Source organism: Montipora capricornis, chromosome 1, assembly GCF_036669925.1.
Source record: "Montipora capricornis isolate CH-2021 chromosome 1, ASM3666992v2, whole genome shotgun sequence".
Classification (NCBI taxonomy): domain Eukaryota; kingdom Metazoa; phylum Cnidaria; class Anthozoa; order Scleractinia; family Acroporidae; genus Montipora; species Montipora capricornis.
The window spans coordinates 35,109,977-35,129,976 of record NC_090883.1 but is presented as its reverse complement, the minus strand read 5'-3'; the positions used below and the strand labels follow the sequence as shown (position 1 = coordinate 35,129,976).

The following is a 20,000-nucleotide window of genomic DNA, read 5'->3' as shown; positions in this document are numbered from 1 at the left end:
GAGCAGAAAGGATTTTTTGAGGAGAAAGACACTGTAGCAGTTGTTGTTATGTTCTGTTGTTTCGTTGATTGTGTTTCTATATATGAATACAAGGCAAAAACTACCAAAAGTTTCTCCACACTAATACCTGCTTCCTGACAGTCTGATTTGGTGAGACAATTTCCCTAACTAGATTCTGTGTCACTGTTGGCAACACCTTCTCTCTCACAGTCTTAACATGTGGCTCCTGAAACAAAAAAGTTTAATCATAATTATCATATCCTATCATGTCTTTCTTTACCCACAGATTTTAGAGTACACATAGCTTGGTTTAGCCAATAATTATCTTCGAGCATTTACCCTTCCAACCATAATAATTATTATACAGAGGATTGACTACAACCCCAGGAATTCCATGCCCTGCTCTTTGCAAATAGTAAGTGCATGGATTCTTTTACATCCCACAAGGTTATGAACATTGACGGGTTGTGAGACAGGTATGGTTTATAATCCTTATCCAAGAGGAATGGACAGACTTTTAGAACCATTAATTTTGTAGATGTCACTACATAGGCAGCTCTTTCTCCTCAGTTATTTAAAGACCCTGAGTGTTGGTCTGGCCGGAGTTTTTGATCCTGCAACATCCCGCACATGAGTTAGTCCAATTCTCAACCTATTGAGCCACCTTGGTGGGCGAACAACAAAGTGCCTCCTACTATCAATGGCAATGGATGAAACTGAGAAGAAAAATATTAAATTTATTATCAGGGTGGTTGGACACATACGAGACATGCAACTTTTACTCAGTGAAAATAAGGAAATATTAACAACATAAATTTAGTTTTCAGATAACACCAACATCAATGCATTAATTGACTCATTTATTTGTATTATTTGCCACATTTGGAGATAATAATAATATTATTACATTCTTATAATAACAATAATATTACAAATCTTCAATTCCTTCAGTCACAAAATGTGGCCCCTCAAAGACTTAAACCATCGAACCCATGGCAAAAAATAGTGGAGCTGTGTAGAGGTTTATCGTAATTCTCTACTAACCTCGTCAGCTTTTGCCACATTGCAGAGCCTGAGAAGAGCCTCCAATGTTTGTTTTGCACTGTCGACGGTGCCAGCTGACACCTGTGAATTAAATTTCAATGGTAAAACAACTGGCAATACATACATGTAGAATGGTTCTTTCATTTTTTGATTTGTGATTGATTTAAGGTCTTGCACCACTTTTTCAGCCAATCAGAAGTGACTTCAAAGTGACTTGCTTGCACATGTGTCCCACACTTTGCACCTCCTGCATGTATTTGATTGGCTCATTTGATAGCCAGTGTCTGTTGTGATTGGCTAACATAGAACTGCTAACTTTGGAGTTGATTTCAGAGATTCAGTGAAAAAAAAGGTCACTGTTACGAGCCTAGGAAGGCCCATCAGGCCGGCACTTATCTCCAGTAAATAGTGACTAGGACGACTAGGAGTATTTCTACTCCCCCCTGGATGGGATGCTAGTCCATTGCAGGGTTACCGGTACCCCCAGCATTTTCGCTGCTACCCATTTATGCACCTGGGTGGAGAGATTTCCCGTGAGAGTAAATTGTCTTGCCCAAGAACACAACACAATGTTCCTGGCCAGGACCCGGAACCGAACCACTCGATCCAGAGTCGAGCGCACTAACCATGAGGCCACCGTGCCTAGCATAAAAAGCCACATGTTTTTGTCTTGAACTAATCCTCCAGGATGAAGTTGATTCTTAATGACCCCTTGCTTTCACAATGACGTCATAATGGGGTCTCTGAGCAAAGTTGGTAGCCCACCGCGCCTCCCACGATTTACTGAAAAACCGTTCCCTAAATAAACAGAACCCTTTCGACTGTAACTAAAATGTTGCACAGTAATGGCATTAGCAATGCAATTACACGTACATGTATATTGTAAGGTTTTTGCACTTCAATTCTGGTCAGGCAATAAATAATAAAAACTTGGACTGAGAAACACAACTACAGGAGTTTGAATAACAGCTGGTTACCGGCGTTAGGCCTCTCAGCACCATTTGTTTTGCTAACAAGGGCGTTCTCATGTATGGGATCGCACTAAGATCATAGCCACCTATTCCACCATTACCAGCTGCTTATGGATAAACGTAAACCCTTGCAACTACACAGTACTGTTCTTTTTAGTGAGTTCATACCTCACTTGTAAGGTCCATCATAACAAAACACAAGGCATTGATGAAACTAAGCTGATGCTCAATAACCCACTGAAGTGGCATTCTCTTCATAAGGAAGTCAATTGCAGTGCATCTACGGAAAAAAAAAACAACAACTGACTTCTAAAAAGCAACAATAAGAATTCAACAGATAGCAATTTAAAAATTCAACAAAAATGTGAGTCCACAGCAATTAACGAAAAATAATAGACTTTGTTGGTAACTACAGTAATTATTAGTTATCAGCAACAAAACAACAATATAAATTCTTTATTAAATTGAGCAAAACATTAAGCTTCCGATAAAAAAAATATTCATTTATAACCAATATTAAGTGCACAACAGATCTGCTTACGTAAAACATTAATTAAAAAAATAACCAACTGAACTGGTCATAAGCTTAGCTTGCCTACCCTCCGTTCTTGGCAAACCAAGCCCTTTCGTAACAACATCCACACAACTTTTCTGACAAGTACTCAAATAATGGCAATCGTGCAGCCTGCAAGTGAAACAAGACAGATGAAAAGGAGACGTAATGATTGCACTTATTTGGACAAGTTGAGAAATTATTATTGTCTCTTAAAGGGGCTAGGTCACACAATTTTAGGCAATTTCAGCACTGATCGAATGGTCATAGAATTACAACTAAAATATCAAAATAACTGTTCAAAACTATAGAACTCTAACAAACCACAGGGAAGCCAAGAATGGACATGGATGGACAAAACTGGAGAGGATTGAAATGGATTGAATGAATTTGGGTAAATTTGAAAAACGTCAGCCCACCTTTTTTCAAATTTATGTCAGTCTATATCAAAATATCATTTATACAGCTGGAAAATCATTCTCAGTTGTTATGTGGCCGTGATTTTGCAAATGAAAGACTCTTACTCTTCCAATTTGATGTTTAGAGCTCATAATTAACAAAATTACATGTACCTAAAATACCGTGACCTAGCCCCTTTAAAGACACCAAACAAATTCAGGTGGCCCCAACAGGATTCAAACCCATGACCTCTGCGACGCGGGTGCAATGCTCAACCAACTGAGCCACGAAGTATCTCAGTCGGGTGCTGGTCAATAATTTGTTGGGCTCATGGGTTCCCATGAAAGGACTCAATGAATGAAATAAATGTATAATTATTTGAAGTGCCCGTTATACATGTAGGTAAAGGGAGAAGTGATTCCTTGCACTTATCTGGACATCATAGAGTGGTTTTCAATTGAGTGTCAAAAGTAATTAGTGAATTACTTTGGTTTTGCATTACTTCACTCAGTGATTGGTTCAAAGTTCTCGCGCCACTTTTTCAACCAATCAGAAGTGAAACCCAAAACCAATTGTGCCTCGCGCGTGCACATTTTCCCGCGCTTTGTGTCGGCTACGTGTAATTACTTCGAGTTTTAATTGGTTTACTGGATTTGTCTCGGTCCCTTTTGATTGGCCAAAGTAATTACTTTGGTTTTGGTTTTACGACACTCATTTGAAAACCGCTCTAATGAGTGGTAATTGCTGCTGTACATTTGTACTTTACACTGTGACATCTTCCCTTGGTCTTACAACCAATATACAATCAGATAGTTCTTTCATTTTTCCAATTAGAAATTATTTTTTCTTTGTGCTTCATTTTTCGATTTTCATTATTTCAATTTTGAAATCTATCAGTTTTGTTCAATAATCAAGAGCATCTTCATACAAGAGAACTTAAGGTAAATTCTTTCCTATACTCAACTCAAAATAATATATAACTCTCATATATTCTATATAATTATTTCAAGTCTGAGTTGGCAGCAGGGTTCAGGCTCTATAGGTTACAGGAAGAATTGTAGTCAAAACAATGTCTCGAGGAACTTTACCCACCTTGTATGCATCGCCCATTATAGCAGTTGCTGTCTCGATCATGACAGCTACAGCAAGTTCACCAACTTTGTAGAATTCTTTGTCCTCCATAGCCATTACCGCAGCAATGGCATCAATCATTGCATGTAAATCCATACCTCGGCGGTTCCTTGTAGTTCAAGAGAAGCACAGTTATAATACGAATAGACCTTTCCATACATTGTAGCAAATGACTGCATAGCTAATGTGATTAGTTTGTAAGTGAAGCCCAAAAATTTGATGGAATAGCTGATGCTTTGATGTGATGATCAAAATATCAGCTACAAGATCTCCCTACATTGATCAATAATTTATCCTTATCACTGTTCTGATATCTAGAACTTTCTACATGTAGATTCTTTGGTAATTAGTCTTGCGCTAAGAGCATTCTAGAAATGACATTGTTGACTTTTATTAAAGTGCGGCCAATCTCAATGTCAATGTCAATGTCAATGCGGCCAATCTCAATGTTATATTTCATGTGATGGTGTCAATTTAATGATTGGTTCAAACTTGGAACTTGCCCCAGTTCCCTGCACAATTCCAGAATGATTTGTTAGGGAATATTCCTAACTAAAGTCATTAGCAAAAAAACACAAGTCCGACTCAATACGTCCTGCATTAGTTTGATGCTTGAAGAAAATCAATAAACTTAATCAAATAGGACAGGGGCAACACTTCATGCAGCTGCTTTCAGAGTACAGTGTAAGCTACGCCAACATGGAAGACAAATCTACTAAAAGCAAAATAATGTGTCATCTTTGTTGAAGGTAAATTAAGAAGAAATTCTACCTTGCTTGAGGCTTTATTGGGCAAGGCCCAGCCTGTTGGACCAGACCAACAATTGTACAGTGACGCACAAGGTGTGAAACAAATGGCACAGCTTCTGACTTTAATTCCTTGATAGTGCCAGACACTAGGAGCAAGAAGACAACATGATTGTTTTTTATGGTAAAGAATTTCAAGAGTTTAACCATTCCATGGACTCAGAATGATTCTTGCATGTCAAACTGGAGACTTTGAGTATATCATCGCTTGGAATCCTATGAAAGAACTGCCTTTTTTCTGTTGCAATAACATAAGGACTTGAATATAAAAAACCGCTTGAGATGAAAGCAAACCATGATGGTAATAATTATTATAAGCCTACATGTATTCTTTGATCTGTTGATCTCCAAAGTTGATTTTCTTCTCTTTACAGTACATGTACATGTACATCAAAACAAAAAATATATACATGTAGCTTGATTTTAGTGGAAGTCAACATAAGATGATGATATGATTCTTCTCTGTTGACACCCTTTATGCTTCAAACCTTTTTTTTGACCAACTCAGATAATTATGACACTGGCTTGCAGTCAGTCAAATAATAAAAGCATTCATGCTGCACATCAAACCATCTTGGAAGGCCATTGTCAAATATCCACACGAAGACTGCTGATTGATTAATCATCATTTTAAAAAATAAAATTCCTTAAAATATAGATATAATTATAAATTAACAAAACTTACACAAAGCGCCAGTGATGCCTTGTTCAAAAACTTTTTTAGAAGGTTCATCAGGACAAGGCGGGATGGCTGTTTTGTTAACAATGGGTGGAGTTGCAGTCCTAAAGCTGTCATTACAAAAGAAATGAAATAACAGAGAGGCAAATGTATTAAAATTAATTACAAAACACCATTGATAATAATCACCCATGTTGTATCAGTGAAGTGTCCAAAGTTTGAGAAGTGCATGTGCCTTCTTAATGACCACTTGTGAAGGAGAACAAAGCTAGCCTTTTGGTATGATAATCATGTACATGTACAGTTTGCTTTGAGTTTGCCATATTGGAAAACAGGAGCAGACTAGCAAAAAACTATAAAAAAGGTCATCAACAAGGAACGTTTTGTAGCAAGACACCAGTAAAAACTGGCAAACAACGATTTCCTCCAACTGTAATTAAGATTTTAAAGCCTGTTTGTGTGGTGACTGTTATTAGAATTGTTCTAAGAAACAGTCACCACACAAATACAAAGAGTCCATAATTTTAGTTACATGTTCTACCTTTTGTCTGACAGGACTTCATGAAACATTGATTCTGTGTCTTCTAGAGACATCATGGCAATCAGGAATGACTAAAACAGGAGATACATTTACATAATGATGATTTATACATGTAAGTGTGACAAGAACCGAGGGTACTCCCTTGGGAAAAATATGAGAAAAAAGAAAAGAAAGGAAAATTCCAAGCCCCTTCCATCGATCCTACAACACACTACCATTTACTACCTAATAAACAAGAGTTTTATTAACGTGTAAACACTAGGAAAAGAAAAAAGAAAGGTAAAAACTAAATACGGTTGACTACGACAAGAAATTAACACTAATTAAAATAATAATTAACACGAACTGAATAAACTATGCAGCTAACGAAAACAAAAAGGAATTTTGTGACACCTGAAAAGAAATTTCATGACACTAAGTACAATGTTTTTTTTTTTTATTACATGTAACTATGACCAATCACAGGACGTGTACTAAGTGAGAGATAATAATTATTATAATGTACATTCTTCACTACCTGTACAACCAGCCAAGCTTGCTTTCTATAAAACACTGTGTGGTCTATTTGCATTGAAGATTGCTGTGGAAGAACTGCCATGTTTGGTGGGAGGGTCTTGAGTACGGTTAATGCCCTTTCAATAACCTGTAAGAGAAGATGGCAAGCTGAATTGATGACCTGTGATGACCTTCAGCTACAACGAAGGTTAAGGCTCACGCAGCAGCTAGGTTGACAATTGGACATACATGTAGTTACATGTTACTGATTCAGGAGTCACTGCGTTAATGAAAAAATAGATGATGATGATGATGATGCAAGATGAGGACCATGATGACAACAAGGTTCCAAAAAACTTAATCATGGCAAACTTACTGTTGTGACAGGAAGAGAAACAGGATTGGCATTTTCTGGGTAGAATATTAACAGGCATGGTCCAAGAGTCTCTGCATTGTTGTACTTCAGCTTCAAAAAAAATCCAAAAATGTACAGTAGTTTGTTACTTAACAAGAAACAGGTTTAATTTTTAATAGGGGTAGCCCTCTTTAATTGGTTTTGGATCTTGAGCAACTCTTCAACATTTTATTTTTGCTTGCAATTTACATCGTTGCTTGAGTCAAGTACTGTTAGTAGATTAACAAACACCTGTAGTATTAATAGCTGTACACTCAAAAATTTGCAATAAAAGTTGCAGATAAAGAGACAAACTCTTTTAAGAGTTTAATTGAGATCAAATATCAGCCCAAAAAAAAAAGTCAAGTTGTTTGTAAAGGCTAAAGGTTCTTGGTTGGATTAACCGTGTGGGACAAGACACCAACCTTTTGTGGTTCCTTGAGCATTCTTCTGTTGCCTCCTCCAAACTTTCCTAAAACCCTGAATGCAACATGAGCAATGCTGTCATGGGGATTACGAAGGGTTTTCCAAAGTGCCTGGGGAGAAAATAACCATTTTTTCTTAGGTTTCTTATGAAACACCATGCCATACCATTTGAAAAGTGTGAGGGTCCAACTCCGTGTATGAACATGTTGTGAGATGAACCATGTACATGCAGTAATAATAATATCAATATCGTCTTTAGCCAATACCGTAAGACCAGAACACCACTGTCTTCATTGAATAGGCAGCAGTTCTCCTTAAGTTAGTTATTTTAATACCCCGACGAACAACATAACTGTAAAGCAGACACAATAAACATCTATTTGGAGACTTACTTGAAAAAGTTCTGCCCTCACAGGTTGAATATGATCATACAGGAAATCTGGTTGAAGATTGTCAACACATAGCTCTAATGTGCGAAGGCCCTGTTAGCAATACAAATAGGATAAGATTTTGCAAGACACTACATGGTACATGACTGTTGTATTTGGGTTTCTCATTAAAGTAACATACATGTCAGAAAGATTTTATAGCTATAAGGGAACTATAGCCCTAAGCAATTTTGATGTAGATTAATGCAACAATAATTATTTGCATTGACCAATCTCTGCACTTGTACAGAAATCATTTAATCCACACTGTAGTGATATTGATTTCAGTCAAGAGTACTCTTACTTTACAAAGGTTATAAGTAAAATCACTACAAAGTAAACATACTTCAACATAATCTATTATACTACAGTGAAACTACTACAGGATGTGAAATTACTGTTCCTCACAAGAAGACGGAATTCTTGTACCACTATATAAATTAAAAAACCTTCTGGGGACGGTTCCTGAAAGGTGTAATACTGGCTACTCTATTCCAGGGATAAATGTGCCTGGAATGAGGCATTTCTCCCTGGAATAGAGTTATTACACCTTTCAGGAACTGGCCCCTGGTTAATAAACTTCAGTGCACATGCAGAAATGAGCAGAGTTACTTTTCTGAGTTTAGTACTTAAATGACAACACCACACAAAAATAAACAATATATTTCCCAGTTACAGATGCTGTCTGTTTAACTTATTAAAGAAATGCATGACTTCTGCTTAATTTAATTTTAAGGATTCAATGAACAGAGGTTTACAACCTGACTGACAAGTGTCTGTGATCCATTGAGAGCTGAAACAAGTGGATCCATCAACATGGGTAGATAAGGCAATAAGGAACTAGGAAAAACAACAATCAAGACCACAAGACAACAATCAGCCTGTCATATCTACAGATCAGACTAAATATTCCTTCTCTTTAAATACTTAAAAGTCTAGTAGCTGACTTAAATGCTACAACTTTGTTGTTATATCAATATAACTAATACATGTATGTTGTTGTCTTGCAAAACACCCCAAGATGTTTACAAAATTCTTGAAAACCCAAAACAAATCCAAAGGGTTCAGAAAAGTTGTTTTGCCATCAATCTATGACACAAGTACAAAGTACATGTAGAAACACAAAGTTGACACATGACAGTTCTGGACGGTGTAAAGTTGACCTTAACCCTTTCACTCCCAAGAGTGACACTTACAGATTTTACTCTGTCTAACGCCTGACGATTTTACTCGTCAATGGGGAACCCCACAGGAGTGAAAGGGTTAATTTATTAACACAATGCCTACCACTCACGAGAGGTCAATAACTAGGCAAGCGTGAAAAAACACTTTCCTTACCTCAGCCGAACAGGCACAGTAAGGCACAGCTCTACAAACAGGTCTTTCATGTACTGGCGATGGATTCCACTCTGGAGATTATTGAGACCTTAGAAAACAAGCAGTTCTTTAATTTCAGCCAATTTCAATTTCATTTGAGAAGACATAATTTGAGCTAGATCTTCCATGGCTTAAGTCATGCTAATACCAGTTACTGACTGTTTCTTCTCCCTTTCATTCACTGGTTAAAAAAGTAGAGAACTTTCCATGATTGCCTCTCTTTGTATTGGCTGTCACACACAGGCCTTCACAAAATGCAATGTGACCAGACAACTTAATTCCATTTTCTTTCATGAACATGTTAATACCAACATGAATGTATTCTGTAGGAGCTACTGTACTGTACAAGAAAATTCTGGATACTGACCTTGGAGAAGATTGGGTAAAAGAGGCAAAAACTCTTGATACAGCAAATCATGGCTTCCTGTGAATCAGATGAAAGAAATACTATTTTATAGTTTGAACACATGCAAGAACAGGATGAAATTATGCTAAGACAGTATAAATCAGTGACAGCTAAGGCACTCACTTCATCACACAACATTAAATTTGGGGAACTGAAGTCCAAAAATCCTTCACTGCATGTTTTTGAACTCATACATGCAGTTTGTACATGTACGTAAGTTTCTGCATGTACATGTATTTTTGGCTCTTTCCCATAAATCATTTTCTCAAGAAACTCTGCATAAAAGTTGACAGCTTCTTCACTTCTTCACTGTGGGCTCAATGAAGCAGTATAACCTCAATGACCAGGAAAAAGATTGACGGGGCCCCACTTCCCTTCCCCCCTCAAATAGTTAACAGTCAGAGTCGCGATTGTGCTAGCATTACCTCCACCGATGGATCTGAAAAGAGCTCTGAGCAGCAGGAAGTAGTTGTAGGGCTCTTTGGAAGTACATGCAAGTTCCATGGAGCGGTTTACAATCTCATGTAAATGGGGCTGAAAAAGAACAAACAAGTTCATCAGACTACACACATGGCCTTGAGTATTCAGTTATGAATTAAGTGTAACAGCAAAGAACTGCTTGGCAAAATTAAAAAACAAATAATTTAATTATTTATTAGCAAGTGTAATTAACAATAAATTATTGTAATTTTTGCACCAAATTACTTCAGTTTTTTCTAAAATGCTCCTGTGATAAACCCCCACTCCTCATTCTGCGGTCTAAAATTGCCTTAAGTTAGCAGTCTCCCTTCATACCCAGAAGAACAATTTGTCACCCACCTTCAACATCTGTTCATTTTCTGATGCAAACAAAGATACTGAGCCAAACACAAGCTTGAATAGCTTCAGATAAAGGTTAGAACGCTCCATGTTGGCTGCCAATAGCAAAGAAAAACTCTGATCAGAAAAACAAACCATCCAAACACATACAACAGAGAAATTTGTATCAATAAAAATTATCCTAATGTACATGTGTGTGTCATCATTTAAGTGTGAAAAGCATCTGGTTTCTGAAAATTAGTATAATAATTATTACATGTATGTCACTCACTTCCCATTTCATCCAGTCTGTCCAACAGGAATCGTACCAGGATTGTTGCAAATGTTGCTGAAGTGTTTGGATTGGCCAGAAATGAATTGGGGATAATCTAACAGAAAAGGTGAATGAATTCAATAACAACAAATTAAAACTAACACATTTAAAATGGTGTACAGTTCTCTATAATACAATCACAAACTTCACTGCAAACACTGCAAACCTAAAAATATACTACCACAATATAACACATGTTTGGCTGAATTTAAAGACTTACAATGTATATAAGAAGCCATACTTCTATTGAGCTTATAAATTCTCAACATTTTTGTTGAAATCCTGTTCAATGTGAAACATCAAGTTTAGATCCTTTATCTCAAACTCTCACCTGAAGGGCATAATTTGTGTGAATCCTTTCCACCAAGTACTGAAAAAATTCAAAACAAATGTTAGTAAATCACTTGTGACATTCTCAACTAATGGAGTTGCACTCTTAATGGAAAAGACTCATATTGAAAGCTGCAATATTTTAGAAAGCTGACAAACCTTGATACTGGCTGTGAAAACCTCTTTGAAAGTTGATGTGTTCATCATGGTAAACTAATTAAAAAATTACAAGGAAAATAATAGATTAAAATTGTTACTATAATGCCAGCCAAGAGAAGAGTGTGAATGCAACATCTCCCTTGAATCAGATGATCCCATCATTTGATTGGGTCATGGATGTTTAGCTGTTAGCCAAAGGGAGGAACTGAACTTACAACTCCAGCAAAATGTTCCAATATTTCCTTTTCTTCCTTCATTCTCACTTGTTGTGAGCTGCAAAATAAGAACAAGTTTTAAACAAAATGAAAAGTACATTTACTTTTCAATGTGTCACACAGCCCATGGTACATGTAAGAGACAGATACATGTGGGATAACTTCGTAAAAACCTTACCTGGGGGGTCTGAGGTAATACTGTCCTGTTTGTGGGCTCACTGAAACTTGATAAATATCTAGTGCCTGCAATGCTAAAGAAGGATGAAAGATGTCATGATGATTTTAATGATATGACAATTATTATGATGATGGTAAATGTGATTCTGATCCTGATGATGATGATGATGATGATGATGATAATGATTCTAAAGGCGATGATACTGAAAATGACACTGCTGTAGATGGCAACCACAGATATAGAGATGATGATCTTAAATTCTCATACATGTATGTACAGTCATGTACCTGTAGTTGTAGTTCAAAGTTGAGTCAAAAATTCATTTTCTTTTTAACAGGCCATTGATCAGAATTGTCTTTTACCATGACTATTATTACATGTACAACTAAATGACAGACCATGCATTATTTTCGGGTTCCTTCTGCAGCAACTGGAGCACAGATTACATAAAACAAAACAAACAAAAGACAGAAAATAAAACAATTCCACCTTAAGACTAATCCCAAGTGACCAAAAACACAATGCTATCCGCTACATGCAGATAGACCCTATTTTTGTAACAGATGGGTCATGAAAGACATTCACGCTGTGTTAATGTCTTACCATATTTTAGGAGCCTCGTAAACAGATTAGTTTCCCATGGAAGGAAAGTTTTGTTGGCTTGGGCAGAAGATGGAGCATTAACATCACCTGTTGTGTAAAGAATGACATCACCAGAGTAAATTCATTATACTGATGACAAAGCAAGCCTGACCTTTATCTTCCTTGTCAAAAAATAGTGGAAATACTACAGTGTATAACATTTTTAGTTACAAATTAAGCTGTCCACATTGGTATGTTATGGTTTAAATTTTTTCCTGGTTCAAGATTTTCTAAACCAGTTCAATTTTGATTTTCCTTTGCTTTCGAATATGGTAATGAAAATTAGACAAAGACCAAAATTGAACTGATTTGAAAAATTTTAAACCAAGAAAAAACTTGAACCAAAACATAATATACAGTACATGTACAAATAAAGAATGTCTGGTGCATCAAGACTGAACAGTAATGAACAGCAATGAATTTAACTGCATACTTCCTGAAACTTTACATGATCCAGCTCCCCACGTTATCGTCTTGACTCCACATACTAATGTCTTAACCATGCTGCGGCAATCAGGAACAGAAAAGGTATTCGTTGGGGTTGGTCCAGCTGGAATCAAACAAAAATAGCTCAAGTCACAATAAGCATTCACCAAGGACTATTTAAGTGAGTCAGGCTACTTAGTCAAGTGCTGGGACCTCATTCAAAATCAAACTCAAACTCAAACTCAGTGGTAGTTACCTTTGTTCAATATGCATTATTATTATAATTATGGCTAGTGTTTCTGGCCGATATAATGCACGCCATGATTTGTTAAGAGCAGCTACAGTACAGCCCAAAAATAATGCACACGCAAGTGACGCAAGAATGCATAAATGGTAGTTGTCTTGTTGCGAGTTATGTATACTGTATCACCTTCTTTCTGAGATGTTGCCACAAAGACATTCTTGCGGTCCAAATTTCTTAACGGAAAGAAGTTCTTGCTGTGTCAACTTCTAACCACAAAGAAGTTCTTGCAGCTGTATTAAGTCTCACTCCTTGGAGTCAATAGATTAACCCATTAATTTTGCCGTGCATGCCCTTGTGATGAATTAACTCATCTGGTGATGGACAGAGTGAAAGGTGTGAGAGGGTTGCTTTAACAACATTTCACTAGTGCTGGCCCATGCACTGTACCTGTAACTCATAACAAGGGAGTGAGAAGTGGTCCTTATCTTAGTACGTAAAACAAAAACTTACCCGAAGAAGCAGTTACTTTCTGAAAGGAAAACAGCAGCATGGATCAGTATTTTGTTAAAACAATATGTACTTTTCAGGATGTTTCTTACATGTAAGTCACAAAGTGATGGTAATTATTTTTGTTTTTATTGACAAAGCATTTAACACTGGTAATGGACCAAATTAACTCAAACCAAGGAATTCTGGCTTTTTAATAAGCTAAGAATAGGAATACTCAGTGCTTCCAGGAAGAGTGGAAGCCCAATATACATGTAATTGACAATTCATACATGGCACCATGATCCAGAAATTAATATTATTAATAGAGCTGGTCTAAAACACTAGTGGGAGAGAGGAGTTTTCACCACTGCATCATCCCAACATCCCCCAAAAACAAAAAGTGAGGATTATCCCCTTCACCTTTGTTTGGTCATGATCTGGCTTCTCTAAGGATTGCAGTTCTCCTGGTGGACCTGTGCTGGTTGCACTGGAAGTGGAGGATGCTGGTGGAACTGTGCTGGTTGACACAGATGCAGTTCCTGTGGTAGAACCTCCACTGGTTTGCTGGGATGACTGTTGTTGGGCTTGCAGTTCACTCATTTGAGGACTGTGAAAAATTAAATAACCAGTTCTTCTTTGTCTACAGCTGTATTTCGTTCAATAAAAGACCCAATATACATGTACATTGTCAAGACAATTAAAACAGTCTTGTTTTATAAAGAGTACAAGTACCATCTGTTGAAGATAGCTGGAACATGGTGCTTGGCAATTGACTGGAATTTCCTCACAAACACCTCCAACATCCTCATGAGAATTTCACGGCCCTGCAAGAAGGATCAACGTTCATTTAAAGTTAATTACAATCCCCATTTGATGCATCTACAACAGAAAAGGAAATTCACAAGAATAAAAAGCAATACCAATAATGCATGTACTTACATGTATTATTGGCTGGGCTTTTTCTCTTTCTCTACATTATTTATATTGCAACAGCAAGAAAACACTCACTGTTCCCTGTTCGTCACTTTTCTGCCTGATACACTCCACCAGATTCAACAGGAGCTAGAAATTTTACAAGAACAGCAGTATACCTGTAAGTATCTATCCAATGCCTATGAAGAATAGACATACGTTCATGAACATGGAAGGATTGCAAAAAAGACAATTAAGGATGGGCTAGGAGAAAGGTTTAATGGATTCATGCCAAACACAATCATACTCTAGAATTACTTAGTAACCACAGCCTTTACTATTGTTTGCATGCCTCTCTTTTAGATGCATTGTGACCCTAATCTGTTTGCATTTGTAACTTTCTTAACTCATTCTTAACATAAAAAAGAGAAAAAAAAATGCAGGTTACTAGAATTTTGTATTGATCCCGTGAAGTGGATAAAATTAATTTGAAATATTAATCACTTTTATTACGTAAGTTATTTTTTGCTCAGTTTAAAAATTACAAGTGATAAAGTTCTGGTTATAAATTATAATTGGTGATACACATGTGAGTGTTTCGGCTTTACAACTGCCCCCATAATTATTAGTCAAGATCAGTTTATCAATCAATTGGAGTGTTATGGCTGAAAATAGGACAGCACTAGTGGTTAAAATTCTAATGAGAACCCTGTACTTGTATCAAGATGCATACAATCATGCAACATACTTTGCAGGACATGGTTTGTATGCTAACAGGAAGCGAGTCATCATGTACATTCTTAGAAAACATGTGGACTGCAAGTGACAGGTGTGGCAGTGGAAGATGAGTGCGCACATGGTGTACCAAGTCTGCCAGGGTGCTGTAAGCCAAAGGTCGCAGTGATTCCTTGGTTGTCCAGCCCTTTCCAATTAAAACTTCTTCATCAAACAACTGGTCAATGTGAGGGACAAATCCTTTATAAAAACAATTTGGAAAAGTAGAAATTTTATTTTTGTGACAGGAACAGCACTAGAACTCACTGACTCGAGTGACTGCCATCTTTTCATTTTTACTTTCATATTAATTAATTAATTAATTTTGTGGTCCAGTCATTTCTCTCAATGCCAAACATCTTGTAAATAATTATGACCAATGTACTTCTTTGGTGCAGTTTGCTTAAATACATGTAATTCCCTGTCCAGAGCCTTTAACAAAAAAAGATCAATCTTCACAAAAACTGTAAATTCTATTCCCTAACCAAAATCATTATCCTAGGTCTCTCTGAACATGTCCATACCATTTAAACAGAAATTTCTACATGTACATGAACATGTATGTGATATCTTCAGATTAATGCACTCTACAACAGGCCAGACTTGATCACTGACAATATTATTTGGGTTTTTAAGATAATAATAATAATAATAATAATAATAATAATAATAATAGTAGTAGTAGTAGTAGTAGTCATGGAAGCTTTCTATGCAGCTTCCCTTTATCCTAAAACATCTATTATGTCCATCCCTACTGAAAAGAACACTTCAGTTAAAGTTACTGAAAAGCTGTCAAAATATAAAGACCTCGAAATCGAGATTGAGCGAATGTGGGGGATGAAGGCCACAACAATCCCAGTTGTGATTGGAGCGCTGGGACTAATAAAAAAGGGCTTGGAGAAATACACCAAACAAATCCCGGGTAACATCAAAATTAGAAGAGTGCACCGCTAGGAACATCTCGCATCCTAAGAAAGACGCTCTCTATCAAGTAAGATAGACTTCTACCTCATTTTAGCCCTAGGCCCAAGGAATGGGCTCGGCTATTGTGTTGTAAATCGGTATAAAAGTAAAAGGAGATAGAATAATAATAATAATAATAATTGTTATTATTGTTGTTAATTATTATTATTATTATTATTATTATTATTATTATTATTATTATTATTATTATTATTATTATCGTAATGTTCCGAGGCAGGACCTACAACAATCTTCCATACTTTCCAAGAAGATAAAGACTCTTTACAATTACCTGTACTTCGGAAAACATCATTACACAACAGCACCTTATCAGTAATTTGAAGACACCTTGATGCATCAATTCAGTCACATGTTCATGTAAGAGTTCAATCAATGACCACGTAAGATGTCAGTACCCAAGTGCTTAAAACACCAGGCATACAATACCAATAAGATACATGTAAACTTATTGTGGAATTATTAGTATCGTCGCTTTACTTAACTGTTCCTAAGATCAGTAGCAAGAATGTGCCTAGCAGCAATTAGTAACTCCTTCCTTAGATGAGCAACTTCTTGCGGACAGTACCGAAGAAGTCCCAACATTCCACCAACCATATTTTGTGAATAGGTGTTGACCATGTCTTGGTAAATCCTGATGATGTATGCCAAGAATGACAGTGTCTTGATCTGTGCTGCTACGAAGTCCACATATACTTCTTTGTTGAAAGCTGGGGATTTTCTTAAGGATGACAGTATTCAGAGCTATTAGATACTTTAAAAAATAACACCGGGAAGGCTAGTCTAGTATGGATTTTCATGCTTCTTCAAAAAAGGAAACATGCTTTTCATGACTTTGAGTGACAATAATGGGACAAAACAATACAGCAGAGGTGTTAACTAAGGGACGACAGTTGAACTAAGAACAACTTTACATGTACAGTAGCTTGTGGTCATTGAAGATTCTGGAACAGGGACATCTGGATTTTAAGTCAAACCCTAACCAATCACCTTGACTGCTTTGAATAACTTCATGTGTGTACTTACATGAATCATCAGAACATAGTACAGAACATAGTACATGCAATTACCAAACTTAGCAACTTTTAAGTTTAACTTAAGGTGCAACCTAAGGAGCCCAAAGAGACTTGTTTTTGATAATTTTTGCTAAGTCATCTTTTCTGAATTCTATAGTATAGTGATTTTTTGTTTCAGTTGCGGTGCATTAACACTTAGAGTTACAAGTTTTTTGACAAAGGATGTGCCATTAAATTTTCTCACTCTCATTGTTGTTCGTAGCCGTGATGCTAAGATGTCAGTTTCATTTGTTATTTGTTGTGGTGTCTTGGTTCTTCTTAGCAGCTTTGCGCTTTTCGTTTTTAAGGTCAGGTTGTTCCAAACGACTATAATTTTTGAAGAGCCATTTGTGTTAACCCGAGAAATCATAGCAACAGAAACAAAACGTTGACCCACTCATGTAAAATTTTTTTCAAGCCGTGTAAAATTTTTGACCACTCGTGTGAGATTTCTGAGAACCGGTTTGGTCGCGCAGTGCCATTCGTTCACTCGACTTTTCCAAGCCGTGAACAACCCATGAGGGAGCCATGTGAAAAACCTGTTTCCCGGAAAGTCGTTAGTGTACGTTTTTCCCATGAGAGGTCACCTTTTTGTTAAAAGATCCTACCTGGCTGTAAGAGATGGCTGAAGAATGATGGTGTTCATAATCAGAGGAATAAAATCAGCTACAACACTGTGAACGTTCTGTTTGTAAAGCTATATCAAAGAGAGCAACCAAAGGCCAATGGTAAGACAGTAATTTTACTTCACACATTCAGCACTTCTGTAACTGTTACAAAATGTTATTGATCCATCAGTCTATAATATACATCTACCATGTAACCAACAACGTCACCACTGACAACTCAATTAGTGAAAGCAATAATTATGTACTGAGTTAAGATTCTAATTTTTTAAGTAACTAAAACTAGAGTACTTGGACAAACCAACAGTTACAACTTTAGAACTGAATTTAGCCCACACATAATCAAAGTGGGAGGTGACAAAACACCAGCCTGACTTCCGAAGTTGTACAGCACGGGGTACTCCTACATGGTCATAATGTAAATGTACAAATAATATGACCAACTGGACTCCAGTAAACAGGTCAGAACCAGTGTTATCCCCTCGGCATGCCGTGCAGCGACACCACAATGGGTTGAGAATGACCTACCTGATACATCAGAACAACAATGATTGGCAACTCAGCCAAAACTTTAAGCGAGTTCACTGCCTTGGGAATTGTCGTCTGCAGAAAAAAAGAGAACAAGAGACAGCATAAAATGGAGTTTTAGAATGTACAGTTGGAAAAGATAAATCTGTGTGTTAACATTCATCATCACTATCAAAATCACTAATGTATTGTACATGTAGATGGGTTTTCAGTACACCTTGACTGTACTTACATGTACTACGAGAAAGGAAACATCAAGAGCCTACAAATACTGGCAGGACCATCAGATCGCCAAAGAGAGAAACAAACTCTCTTTCCATTAAAAGAAATGGAACAAACTCCTGCCTCAAGAACATCACATCCAGTTCCCATTTTAATCTTAACAGACCTTTTTAATATCAAGTAACCTACTTTCCCCCCTGGAGCTATTTACCACTTCAAAATATTGACATTTCTAGAACAAGGTTATGTGACATGCAGTGTTATTAGTATTGTAAATTATAGTTCAAGTATTGTACAAAATAACATCAGTACAAGTCTTGCCCCAGTATGTTTTGTGTGTTTGTGAGTGTGTCTTTATTTTCTTCCTGTAATGTCTTGTAAATGCTTTTGCAGTAAAAAAGAGCATATAAATAGAGCCAAAACCATTATTTTGTCCTCAGGTATGTGAAGGGTGTGTCCATTACAAAATTTTATTGATCAATGAGAGTTTGTATAAAAAATTATACAAACTCATTGATCAATAGCTGTGTTTAGATGAGAGTACAGTCATGTATGTAAACATGACTATGACATCACACTAATTTTGATTAGTTATGTGTTGTTAGACGCACGTTTTGATTGGCTGGTAGGAAATCTGAGTGTCTATCAAGAAAATCTGTTCCAATCAAGAAGTAAAAAAACAGTATTTTCCTTCATTACTTTGCCGAATTATTTTTTGGAAATATTTTATAAAAGCAATAGAGGACTTTCTTCTGTGTTTACATACATTGTACCCTCATCTAAAGAGAATTCTCAACAGTTATGCAAACCCTCAAAGAACCCAACTCCCCTTGTCTTTAGATGAGGCTATGCATAAACATGGAAAAAGTCCTCTATTGCTCTGACAACAAAAAAGTCTAAACAACTTTTGAATTAATTAATGCACCAACCTGTTGTCCACTCTTTCCACTCCCTACATCGCCAGTATTCAAGGGGGAGGTAGTGGATGCAGCTGCCCCACTCATCCCTGGAGTAGATGCAGTGGGCGTTGTGGCAGTATTGCCCTCTGAGGGTAGGAAACCAGTGGCTGATATCGGTACTACATCAAAGAATTGTTTCTGGCAAAAAAGACAGTGACTTGATACATGTAATTATTAAATTCTCAACCTCGGATAATGCATTTCGCGTGCTCTGATTGGTTCACTCAATCTCGGTTATCAGCTCATATACCTTGGTTTGACCTTATATGGTAAATGATTGCGTTAAGCGTTGCTAAACTAAAAATGTTTTCGCCGGAATGCGAAATTACTCTTTGACTAAAGCCAAAAAGGAGAAAAAAAACTTTTTTTGTGGAAAGTTTGGATCAATTCCGACGTTTAGAAGTACGCGAAAGGGCAAGAAATGTTTTTGTGATGAGCCTGCGTCTGTCTGACAACAAGGTATTACACAACATCACAT

General features: G+C 36.8%; 1 protein-coding gene across 2 annotated transcripts in view; it reads right to left on the bottom strand.

Annotated features, from left to right (window-relative positions):
- LOC138040338 (transformation/transcription domain-associated protein-like) overlaps positions 1 to 20,000 on the bottom strand; it is an 86,485-nt gene that overhangs the window by 60,051 nt on the left and 6,434 nt on the right. For both annotated transcript variants that reach the window (XM_068886085.1, XM_068886090.1), the window contains exons 10-42: positions 19,493 to 19,660; positions 18,342 to 18,416; positions 17,796 to 17,884; positions 16,618 to 16,853; positions 15,126 to 15,352; positions 14,474 to 14,527; positions 14,198 to 14,289; positions 13,886 to 14,072; positions 13,487 to 13,505; positions 12,740 to 12,856; positions 12,268 to 12,354; positions 11,665 to 11,737; positions 11,487 to 11,544; positions 11,272 to 11,325; positions 11,114 to 11,152; positions 10,741 to 10,837; positions 10,470 to 10,564; positions 10,076 to 10,184; positions 9,612 to 9,668; positions 9,206 to 9,293; positions 8,629 to 8,707; positions 7,832 to 7,921; positions 7,439 to 7,549; positions 6,996 to 7,085; positions 6,642 to 6,767; positions 6,125 to 6,195; positions 5,590 to 5,693; positions 4,870 to 4,993; positions 4,060 to 4,207; positions 2,615 to 2,700; positions 2,184 to 2,295; positions 1,045 to 1,125; positions 128 to 226 (exon numbers count right to left, since the gene is read on the bottom strand). In XM_068886085.1, coding sequence (XP_068742186.1) covers positions 128 to 226; positions 1,045 to 1,125; positions 2,184 to 2,295; positions 2,615 to 2,700; positions 4,060 to 4,207; positions 4,870 to 4,993; positions 5,590 to 5,693; positions 6,125 to 6,195; positions 6,642 to 6,767; positions 6,996 to 7,085; positions 7,439 to 7,549; positions 7,832 to 7,921; positions 8,629 to 8,707; positions 9,206 to 9,293; positions 9,612 to 9,668; positions 10,076 to 10,184; positions 10,470 to 10,564; positions 10,741 to 10,837; positions 11,114 to 11,152; positions 11,272 to 11,325; positions 11,487 to 11,544; positions 11,665 to 11,737; positions 12,268 to 12,354; positions 12,740 to 12,856; positions 13,487 to 13,505; positions 13,886 to 14,072; positions 14,198 to 14,289; positions 14,474 to 14,527; positions 15,126 to 15,352; positions 16,618 to 16,853; positions 17,796 to 17,884; positions 18,342 to 18,416; positions 19,493 to 19,660 — 3,342 coding nt within the window. The remainder of the gene's footprint in view (positions 1 to 127; positions 227 to 1,044; positions 1,126 to 2,183; positions 2,296 to 2,614; positions 2,701 to 4,059; positions 4,208 to 4,869; positions 4,994 to 5,589; positions 5,694 to 6,124; positions 6,196 to 6,641; positions 6,768 to 6,995; positions 7,086 to 7,438; positions 7,550 to 7,831; positions 7,922 to 8,628; positions 8,708 to 9,205; positions 9,294 to 9,611; positions 9,669 to 10,075; positions 10,185 to 10,469; positions 10,565 to 10,740; positions 10,838 to 11,113; positions 11,153 to 11,271; positions 11,326 to 11,486; positions 11,545 to 11,664; positions 11,738 to 12,267; positions 12,355 to 12,739; positions 12,857 to 13,486; positions 13,506 to 13,885; positions 14,073 to 14,197; positions 14,290 to 14,473; positions 14,528 to 15,125; positions 15,353 to 16,617; positions 16,854 to 17,795; positions 17,885 to 18,341; positions 18,417 to 19,492; positions 19,661 to 20,000) is intronic.